Raw genomic sequence first — 11,935 nt, forward strand, 5'->3', positions numbered from 1 at the left:
TTATGGAAACAAAAGGACAGATTTTAACCTACAGCAGCCCAACACCAGAACCGAATGATAACATAAGATGAACTAAAGAATACTGTGCTAAACCTGTGAGATTAGCAAAGCTAATTTTGACATGTAACAGTGAAGTCTGCGATGACAATCTGCAGAAACAGAACATGGAAGTGTTTTGGGGGCTACAAGGTAAAGCAGATGGCTTTCGCATAAACCTTTTCAGCTATGATGGGGTGCAGTTCGATACCACAGAACTGTACGCTGCAGTACTAATTAGAGTGCAAAGGAGCCAATTTAGACTTTACAAATTAACTTTATCACAGCCATAGGAGCTGCTCTCTCAATTCTGAGTAGCCACCACTCACTGAAACTCCTGTGTTCACAAAGGTGGAACTCCAATGCTCCATCTCTTCAGGACATTTCAAGAAGGAAAAATCTTCCTTTTGAAAGGACAACATTTCAGCTTACCAGATAATAACATCCAACTTTAACTTTTCTGACCCAAGTGCTGTCAGACAATAAAGAATTCAGCGAAAGGGTAAGAAAATGCATTGAAGATTTCTCAGAACCAGTGATAAAAAAGAGCTGTGCACATAGTAAAGGTTAGACATGGGAGAGTCTATGCCCATGTAAATCACTCTCAAGAAATATTAGCACCCAGATCATGCTTTACCTGCAGACAGTCCACTGGTACCCTCTAAAGAGGTGTTGCTGAAAGAGCTACAGCGTAAGCTAACATGTTAAGAAACTGAAGTGAATGCTACATTTTTATTTCTAGCTAAGGAATAGGTAAAAACAGTTGTCCTTCTCACCTCACCATAACTTAATGTTCCTTACAGCTGAGTACTGCCAATTACTTTGAAGAAGTCTCTAACCCAAAATACCAACATGTCTTGAGCCACGTTATCCTACACACTGGAAGGCAACTTTGAGATAGAAATAAAAGACTACACCACAACATGTTCACAGAGACAGGACAATTAAAGAAAAATCTGCTTCTCCTTCTGCAGGCCCCTGACAGGTGTGTTTTGTGGGACTGCGCAACACAAATTAGAAGGTTCTAATGTTAATGCACTGCATTGATTTTACCATCAACATAAATGTGAATCATCTATACATTCTGTATAAAAAACCAGCAGACTACATACATATGTATCTTTTAAATTATTTTATTTTGTGTAAGCTAAAAGGAAATTTACACACTTAAATCTCAAAAGACCTTGGGCATGCACATTGACCTTTTTAGAGGTTCTTCTACATAGCTCTCTTTTTTCCATAGGAATTTCCCCAGACATTTACAACCCATAGTTTTTTACTGTATGTACAGCCTAAAACCATAGCAATCTATGATTATGTCATTTTACACTGTGCAAAATCAAACAGGAATAGTGGTACAACAGAACATAAAAATTTTTAAACAGGTAAATTTCATTGTAAGACATTCATATAGTTTTGGTCCTTCTTTTCCAAATCAAACTGATTAAAAGCAGATAACCTTCTAATGACCCCAAAAAAATCAAGTATTTAGACAGTGATCCATAACTGGAACAGGAAGTTACTGACAGCATACCTTTCAAAAGGCTATATAGTGACAGAGCCATACTACTGAAGTTTAAGAACATAAAAATTGATCAGCCAACCAATCAAACAGGGGGAGGGGATGGGGGAGAAGAAAAGGAAAAAACACATCTTAAGCTTGTTAAAACACAAAAGAAATTATTGGGGTTTAAAGAAACAACAACTGAAAACCCACAAAGGGACAATGTAACCTTTTTTTTTTTTTTTTTTTCCCAGCAGTAAGTATCTTACTATATGCAGGAAAGATGCTCAATGCAATCTGAAAAACTTTAAGGGGGACTTCACAGATTGTGAAGACTGAAGTTTTCATTATGTGTTTCTAGGACTTTTTTTTTTAAACTTTTTAACGTTTTGTAAGAAGGACACCACCAGTGTATTTCACAAAGACATAAATGTATACACCCCAGCACAACAAAAAGAATAGATCTTCAAAAAGATTTACCCCCAATTATTTACATTTTTCTCTAATATAAATTTAGGACTCCAGTATGTAAATAAATATACATTACTATGTATACCTTTCTAGTGCTGCTTACCAACAAATCATCTGAACTTGATTTTTTTTTTTAAATTAAAGCAAGATTGCTTTTCACGACCCACAGAGGGAAGAAAAAAAAAAAAATCAGTAGAAAACGTCCAATTCACATCACTTTAGTCTACCTTTTCTTGGCAGCTTGTTGAAGGTGTTAATGTGGCTGGGAACATCAACACCTTGGCATGCATGAAAGTTAAGTCAGGAAGGCTAGAAATCACCTTGGCAGCCTCTTCACTAAGATGTTCTTCCTTTTTAGGCTTCCTGTTGAGAAGAAAAGAACAAAGTGCATTAATCCACTATCTGATATCCCTGGGATCACTGAAAGAACCACTGATTGAAGCAATGTTCTGTCAGTTTGTCTCCCACTGACAGGCACTTCTGTAAGCTACTTGAAGGTAGTCTAACGTTATAATACCTACCTGCCTACTAACAAAATGTTAACATAGAAAGTCAGCAAAATGTTCCTGTATATTGTTGCAATAAGGAAAGAAGAAGATTTCCTATTCAGATGCTAATTTTTATGTATTTTTCTTTTTTTCTGTCAGGTTCCAGACTCACTTGAAGAAACAACCATGCTCATATTCTAGGGATAAGACAGTAGAAACATTAGTTCTTAACTACCTAAATCCAATACAATCTTTCAAAATAAAGTGGAAAAATCTTGAAAGGACATTAAGAAGTTCCTAACTTACTACTTAATACTTTTAAAATAGAAAGGTACTTATGGTGCGTTTCCAACACAGCTGTTCTCAGATTATACATCATACTGCTCTACATCGTGATCCACAAACCCTTTTTTCCCTCCAGGGCTCAGCAGCAGCAAAAGGTGGCTCACAACTTGTAGCTACTTGCTTTGAAGTGCAGTAGTATGTGTAGCCGTAACAATACACACAGCACTTTTGGAATCACTTGGTGTCTACTTTGCCTTTTGCATTATTCACAAGAATTACTGAGCACAAATGAATAAAGAGGTCTGAATCCCACATCGCTTGGTTCTCACTATTATGTAAAAAGTTCACATTTCCTAAGTGAAATGAAGCCTGGCTCAGACCCTACAGAAGACACCCCTCCCCTGCCCAAACATCCACACTTTACAGACACCTGGCTTATTTTTGAAGAACGCTGCCTATTACTAGAGATGTTCAGTTTTCCATCAAACGTTATTCCAGCTCCAAAAAGGCATCTGCTACACCCTGTAACGACATTAGAAATTCTAGGTAAATAAGCTCTCCCATCTCTGGGGCAAAAAGCTCAGACTTGGCTTGAACCAAATAAACTGCCTTTCCCTAGAACACTTCAGAAATTTCCTTTCTAATATCTTTAAACTGAGCCCATAAGAGGGCAATGACCACTCCGATCATGAAGCAGCATGTACTTTATTTTCTTCTGTCAGAACCCATCAAGATTGTTTCCTGAGCTGATCAGAGATCAGGGAAAAGCAAGGGGCTAGGTGTTTGCTTCAGCAGCAGTCTCAGAATTTTTTAGCTAGGAGGAGAAGATAAAAAGAGCTGGAGTCAAACTCATCCTTGACATCACTGATCATTGTGCTGACACTGAACTATCACTTCTGTTTGCTACTTGAAATCTCCACTTGATGAAAGACCTCTAGATGAGGCAGCCTAGATACTAAATCTGACTTTCCTTCACTAGAATAGCAATATTTTCTTTTCTCTGCTGCAGTGGAATTTCATGAGCCACTGACTAGGCAGATTACCAAATTCTGGAGGATAAACAAAGCTGTGTGCTGGATTTACTGAAGGAAGAAGCAGAGAGCCAATATGTGGCTCCTTCTTTAACAACTTCAGTCAGCTCTGTTTGCACTCGAAGGACTATCTCTTGAGCTGTTGAAATGTGGTTCTCAGCCACCACTGTGTTATCAGTATCTGGTGCCACTATCAGTAATCACTTACCACAAGCCTCTTAAAGGTACAAACTCCTGGTGATCGAGGACTTGCAGCTAACAAAGGAGTGTTTGACAGAGGAAGCCAAAGGAAGAGGGCTGACTCAGAGATCTGCACTAAAAGGAGTTCCTGTAATTGTTAACCAGGCACGGAGATGGAGCTCCTTGCTATTTATATGCCTCTTGCTCCTCTGCTCAATTGTGGCATGCCAAGAAATGGCACTGCTGTGTCCCAGAGGCAGCATGGCTTTTATTTGGTGGTCATATGCAGGAACTTTATCACAGGATGATGCTATTTCTCTCACTGTACTAGCTGGTCTCTGCAATACCACTACAAAACATGCGCACCAGTGAGCAGTCAGATGTGAATCTCACCTGATTACTGAATGCTCTTCTCCTTGCTGGAGGCCCTTTGCCATAATTCATCTACTTAATGTGTCTATAAAAAGTATCTATAAAGAAGGACAAACTAACACACTAACACAGAAAACATTACCTAACTATGAACAAGTTACAGCTATGGATACAATCCCTGGGTAATGAGGCTCAGAACCTGTTTTTATCATCTCAGTGCAGAGAGGGACGAGATAGCCCAAAGTCTCCCATTCCTTGATGGAGAGCACCAGGTTCCTCTGGAAGACAATAAAACTGGACACTGCAACTACCCTTTTCTGGGTAACAGTGAACACCTTTGGTAGCAAATAATCACCACGGGAACCATAAAGAATTACTCACTAACTCTCTAAATTTAAAAGACAAAGTAGCAGATTGGTTTTTACCCTTAAAACTTGCCAAACTAATACTGCTGTGTCTTTTTATAGAGGCAAGAGATATAACTATGTCGGGTACATTAATTTCAGTCACCACTTTTGCTGAAGATGCTCCCAATGTCAAGAGCTTCTTTTGCTAAAGCCTGGTCTGGGGGGTGGGGTGGGGTGTTGCGGAGCTTCTCCTGCTCATGCACTCTTAATTTCTGGGTACCATGGCATAAAGAATGGACATTCAAGTAAATGGATTGTCCATGGCAGCTGTACTACTTCTGCCTGCTTTGGAAAGAAATTTTGATTACTAAACCATGAAAGGACCCAGCACTGGCTCAAAACAAGGTCTCCAAGTCATTCAGGCTTTAAACCCACCCTCCACAGAACACTTTGCCCCATCCATCTCTTCTCTTACACTAGGTTACATTTCCTCCCGAGAGAAAGGACAAGAAGGGATGCCCTCATCCAAGCAATTGTGCCAGTCCCTCTACCTGTTGGCATAAAGTTTCCCTTTCAAAGGCATGTTAACATTAAGCTGCAAGATATAAGACAAACTGATGAGCAGGAAAGTTGTTGGAAGAAAAGTTAGCAAGAAATAGGGAATGCTTTGCCAATGTGTCACTCACATTGTGTTTTGCATTCCAACCCCCTCCTGCAGTCTTTCAAGACTTCAGTCATCTCTCAGGTTTGAAAAGGGTTTTGCGGATAGCACCAGCAATGCCAGGCTCTAATAGCAATGAGCTGATTAGAGAAACACACTTTAAAAATTGCTCTGTAATTAAGAGTCAGCCTGCTCCATCCAACACTGCCCCCAAGGAGTATTTCCAGTTTAAATGAGGCTTTCAGACATTTCTTGCAAAGGTATCAGTGCTCTGCTTTCCTTCAAAAAGACAGTGGATAAACTTTTGATCTCTGTCAATTCTATGGAACCGGGCAAGGCTGCAGAGTTTTTGTGGAATGCTGTACTGGATCCCTGACCTTCAACACTTACTGCTGCCATCAAGATTTCATGCTCAATCAGAGGGGGAAGCTTCCCCTCCTCTCCCAACACTTCCCTTCTGAGAAACTGACTTACCAGCTTTGAGAGATGGATTTGCAAGCAGAAGACTGGGCTGTTTCAGACAATGACAACTCTTCACATGGCTTCCTACAGCTGAACAATGGTATTTTCACTCTAAACTTTACCCCCAAGATCCTGAGTTCAGACAAGTTACAGATATGGGATAGCCTCAGCACAACTGAGGTAGCCATCAAAGTGATGTTAAGCCACTGGTCACATCTTCCACTGATCAGTTATCATGAATGGCTAATAGTCCTTATTTCCAGATTGCTGCATGAATGTCATCCTTGTTGAGCTGGCTGTACCCAACCATTCCAATTTTAAAGTCTCCAGTTCATTAAGAAAGAATAAAAAAAAAAAAAAAAAAAAAAAAAATTATAAAAAGCTAACATAATGCAATGTTTGGCATACTGCTGAGATAAGACCTTCTTATTTCTCTGAGGGTTTCTAGCTTAAAAACAAACACAGACTGCTTTTCTTCTGGAGAGCGTGAAATCAAAATCAAAAAACCACTTGACATTATTAAAATTGAGAGCTGACACAAACATACAAAAATGTATTGAACACTAAAACCAGCTGCTTTAAATCAAACAGCTACACCTCATGTGTGTCTGAACTTAACTGCCAAGTTTGAGGTCCCCAGCCTCTCCCTATAGCCTGATATACTGCTATAGCACAATCTAGAACCTCTTCCTATCATAAGCAATGCTCTCCAGAATGGGGTAAGAATTCTGACACCTAGATAAAGAGCTTTAACAGTGCAAGTAAGAACTTCCAAATGCACCATGGAAGCACTGGAAAAAAAACAAATCCGGCATATCAAAAAACAACAAACCAAAAAATGAAGATCTGCATTCCTTTAAGGAAAGCTGACTTCCCTGTTCCTTTATAAAGAAAAACTAAGCTCAGACTTCTTAAAGCAAGCAAGCAGGTACAAGTCTATGAGTAGAGGTAAAATAATTAATAAAGATACATTTGGAGTTTGTATGTCCTGCTATGAATTTGTGGTTACTTAAATAAGACTCAGAACATGTTACAAAAATATTTCAACTGTAACTATGTTTTCTAATTAGTGAAAGTCAAACTTTCCCACTAGGGTATCTTCAGAAAGTGTATATGCACTCCATGGATGGAAAAATAGGCAATCCAAAAGTCAAGACACAAAAATCAGCACTGAAGTGTGGAGTTCCCTCTACCGGCTCTCCCTTGAAATTTCATGGTTTGTTGATCTTTATTCAGTGTTCGCTTCGAACATTTTCACTGCAGGAAAGCTAGCGAGATAGTTTTCTCAATGAAAGAACATGTTTTAAAAGAGCTCTCGAAAATTATAGTTTTAGTCATTTTAAGAAAGCCAGCTATCTCCTACCATTATAAATCATTACATTTGACACAACTCTTCAACCATGCCTCCTCTCTAAGTGCTATGCTGTGTGGAAACACATCTAGTTTTAGAGTGCTGAATAAACCCTAAAGCTCACTTATGAGTGAGGTTATGTTACTACCTATTAGTTGCAACGCAACTAGTATTTTGTTGAATGCTGAGGCATGGTACTTCTTCAACAACAGAAATATTTTATTTGGTGAGAATCACTCAGCATTTCTTTTAATGGCCGCAGATATTAATTACGGGCTAAGATAGTCCAGGATCCTACTGCTAAGATACACATTCAAAAAATAAACCCAAAGAATAGAAGCTTATAAATGGAGAGACTATTCTGTATCCTTTCAACAGGCCAGACTTCAGGGAAGACATTTGAAACCTAAAGCCTTTATCTAGATTCTACCTATGAAGAAAGGTACAGAAGAACTTCACATGAGATCCATGAAGCAGAAAGGACATCCTATACCAACTACATGCTCATTCCTTAACTTGCGACAGCAAAATTAATCTGATGTTCGATCACTGAAATTTTGACAGGTGCTAGAAATATATGGAGAGGGACAAATATTGTCATAATTATTAGTCAGTTTTAACATTTTACTTGTGGAACATTCTGTACCTATGAATTACACAGAGGACTGAGAGCCTTCTGTCAAAGTCCTAGGTCGCTGAACTGCATAGTTCAGTTTACCCTTCCATTCTTAGGAACCAGCTCTGTTCTTCAGAAAGCCGCTTCCTGAGAGTCCAGTTTTTGGCTCTAGCTTCTCAACTTACGTCCTGGTGATCTTTTCCTTTCACTTCATTAACTTTTCCCATCTTACTTTAGAGTTCTATGGTAACTTGAAATATGAACTACAGTAGTATGAATTTCATATTTATATTTAATTATTAAATTTATGCCTTTTGATCATTCAATAACTTCTGACCTAAAATAGCACATACATTCACTCCTCACACCTTCGTGCCACCCTTAGGAAAGGAAGAAAAAAATACACCAAAAAGTATTTACCTCGTGGATGCGCTTGCCTTCTCCACTGTGGACATGAGTCTTGCAAATGCATCAGTCACTCTGTTGCTTGCATTGGAAGTTTCCAGTTTTGAGGTTGTCAATTCAAACAACTCAGGATCCACACCTTATAGTATAAAATGATAATCAGTGATGGTTGGAGGCAAGTATAGCCATAATTAGCCACTGACCAACTTGCTAGAGACTGTTTTCTGTAAACATCTGAAACATTTATAATTTCAAGATACATGAAAAGAACATGACAGAACATGGCTGCATTTCTGAAACACTGTCCTCTCTCCCCACCCTTTTTCAGGAGTTTTTACAGTTGTACTACAAAACACACGCATATTGGATCAAGTCTGGCATACAAGGTCTCAGTCAGAGTAAACAAATTTGATTTACGTTTTAGAGTAAAACACCTGTAAAATGTCAGCTGTGTTAAAATGGATTGTTTCAATTACTTCAACTCAACTGTTTGTATTAAAAGAATGCTGCATGTTAACGGGGACCAACTCTTTAACAAGAGAGTACACACAACACTGGCATGCATTAGAGTGCATTTAGTATCTTGCTTGTCACAAGAGGTTGTGTAAAAATTTAAGTGAGGAAAAGCAGCTTTTATGATACATACAAGTGGAATAGCATTAAAAAAAGTTACATACTATTAATATGGATAATGCTACCAAAACTTTTAGTCTATGCTCCCTTTTCATCTTCCAGATATTTATAAAGCATCACATATCTGGGTGCTTCAGCCTTGATTCTGTAGTTCCAGATTTTAAGATTTTCATCTTAAGTCAGATGCTGAATTTTGACATCACATCACATACGTTGCGAATGGATTTCAAATTTTATCAGCATGGGTCATTCTGAAAACAATGCAAACAACGGAAACCTGCACCCAAAAAAATACACACGTATGGGTGAAATTCTACCTGTTTAATATCAATGCGTCACATCTCAGTAGGAAGCAGCTCCAGAACTTTCAGATATTAAGTAAGTTTTCTTTTAAAAAGTCTCTAGGAATTAGAATTATCAAAATAAATCAACATGTAAGACTGTTACAACACATTTTGTTGCTCAGAAGCATTTTCAGTTAGTGATATTCCTCTAGTTATAATTGCAGCTATTTTATGCTTCATGGGTTTAAATGGAGCGTGCATATGCACCATCCACAATTATAAATATTTTTCAAAAACAGTATACTTTTTTTTTACAGAAGTATTGTGTTTTATAGACACCTGTGTTATAAACAAGTGTAACACTAGTGCCAGTTGGTTTGGACAACAAATTTCATACAGGTTTCATACTACTGCAGAACAAATGTTGCAAATACTCAGACACGATGGTCCCACGTAGCTACCTAGTAAAACCAGCATTTATAAACTTACGTGCTGATTATTTTACCCAGTTTACTTGCCTGAATCAAGATACTTTTAGAAGTACTCCTGAAATACCGAAAGATTACTAAATTTAAAAAAAAATGCCTGTGTCTGTTGCCTCTTCTACTCAGTAACTGCAGTACTACATGCGCAAACAGATGAGATTAATAATCCTCATGCCTGTTTTGCACGACCTCTTCTCAACCAGTGTCTTGATGATTTGTCATTTGTGCACAAGTTAAATACTCTTTCATTGTCAGGAAACTAAGCCAACCAAAAAGTAAAATTAAGAAAATCATCTGGTTAAGCTGCAGGAGGTGGGGGGGAAGGGAGCGGGAAGAAGATTTGCTCCATTTAATGATTTGATTAGAAATTAATCAACTCTCCTTTCAATGCACTTTTTTAAAAGTCTGGATTCTCAAAGTTAATTTCATCCAGTTTTGTGTAAAACATCAAAATATGTACTGTCCTGAGACCAGTATACCAAGAATAAGTATTGTCAGATGTTTACAGAACTTGGAAATAGGAAAAAGCTCAACTATTCCATAAAATATCGACTTTCAGTCAGGGAGACGAAGACTTGAAGAAATACACTTTGACTCTCAGAAGCCTGCGAAATCCCATTAAGGTACAAATTGTAAAACTAATTGAAACGAGGAGTCCTTTGACATGCAACTCTGCAACAAATGTTAAATGCAACCTTGTAAGTTACATCATTTCAGTATTCACATTTATGGTCCTGAATTAATTTTCATTGTAGTGTGATGTCACTGCTCAATTTACTGTTCTTAGTCACCTCTTACTCAGTAACATTTATGTTAAACTATTAACAGGAAAAATAAAACAACACACCACATCTGTGGGAACATCCTAGAAATGAGTGACTCCCTGTTTGTGATGCAGAATGCAAATTTTTATAAAAAAGTTATTATGGCTACTGATGAAATCCAACTGAAAAGAATACAGCGCAGATCTACAGTAAGTAAAATTAAGGTCTTCAGAAAAAGAACAAACTTCTACTACGGATAAAAGTTTCTTCTTTAAGCCAGAAGACCTAACAATTTGTCTTTCAATTATTTTATTTCTTTTTAAGAGTTGCATATTCTCCATTTTACTTAAATGATGAGAGAATATTTCAGGAAAGCACTGCAAAACCTTAATGAGATATTGAAGGAAGGTTAGCCAACCAAACCCCACACAAAGCTCTTAAACACACACACAAACACACGAGCTGCAAGCCAAGAAACAAATGACTTTCCCAGAAACAAGTCAGGAGGAAAGAAAAGCCAAAACCAAAAAAACCTCAGAAATAGGCACTACATGGCATACCAGGGAAGGTGGTAATACCTGTAACTTGATGGAACAGCAACAAATATGCAGGAAAAGGCTAACAGGGTATCCCTCCAGCAATCACTTCAAATGCGCACACCATCAGGACACAACATTGTACCCGACTGTACAAGCAGTACATGTACTGGGTACTGACAACTTTTATGTCCATAGACTTGCACACACTTACAAAAGAATCTGCAAGACTCAAGCATCTTGAATTTGCTACCTATCACTTTTGCAACAAACATGCTATCTTTCATCTTATAATGACATCTCTCAAGGGGGGAATAAAAAGGCTTTTGGAATGCAATACTGTAAAATGGCCTTCAATGATCAGATTGCAAAACTAAAAAAGCAGGTTTTTAAAAACAAAAAAGACAATAATAATTATAAGCACTTATTTAAAATGCAGGAAAACTCCAAGCCCCTTAAAAATTGTTTTTTTTAAATTAAAATCCCTAAGAGGAAAAAAACCCGTCCTATGAAGAGAGTGATTATCATGGCTTCAGGCATTGTACTGAAAGAGCATTTGCCTTATCCACTTAACCTACGCACTGGGATAAATCCCCAAAACCTTCCCTTAAATTTCTGCAAAAATTTATTCAAAGTGTAGGTTTTCACAAGCTCATGCAAAATACTCAGAGCATGTCAAAACCATGCAATAAATGAATTCAATTACTTTCACATATTATTCAACAGAGACAGGGGTGGTTTTGTCTCCTTTTAAGGGAATAAGTTGCAGATAAAGTGTTTTGGTTTTATAATTAACATTCATGAACTTCCGATGTCCCACAAACATGCAACTATCCTTGTTTTCTATTATGAATGTTGTTAAAACACTTTTTTCACTTTATCATTAGTATCAGTAGTTCACACACAGAAAAAATTTACAGCCTTCCGGCAGCAGCAAATCCCAGCAGGGTTGTGATATGTTAAGCCCCGCAACTCTATATTCACACATAACTTCCAATAACATCATAATCCTATAATTTGGAGG

The 11,935-nt window shown here is 37.8% G+C and overlaps 1 protein-coding gene across 2 annotated transcripts in view; it reads right to left on the reverse strand.

The window, feature by feature from the left end:
• Positions 1–1,153: 1,153 nt before the first annotated feature.
• AFTPH (aftiphilin) overlaps positions 1,154–11,935 on the reverse strand; it is a 47,471-nt gene continuing 36,689 nt past the window's right edge. For both annotated transcript variants that reach the window (XM_074923491.1, XM_074923401.1), the window contains 2 exons: positions 8,225–8,348; positions 1,154–2,374 (listed from right to left, as the gene is read on the reverse strand). In XM_074923491.1, the coding sequence (XP_074779592.1) occupies positions 2,230–2,374; positions 8,225–8,348 (269 nt within the window). In that variant the 3' untranslated portion in view covers positions 1,154–2,229. The remainder of the gene's footprint in view (positions 2,375–8,224; positions 8,349–11,935) is intronic.

Source organism: Athene noctua, chromosome 1, assembly GCF_965140245.1.
Source record: "Athene noctua chromosome 1, bAthNoc1.hap1.1, whole genome shotgun sequence".
NCBI classification, from domain to species: Eukaryota; Metazoa; Chordata; class Aves; order Strigiformes; family Strigidae; genus Athene; species Athene noctua.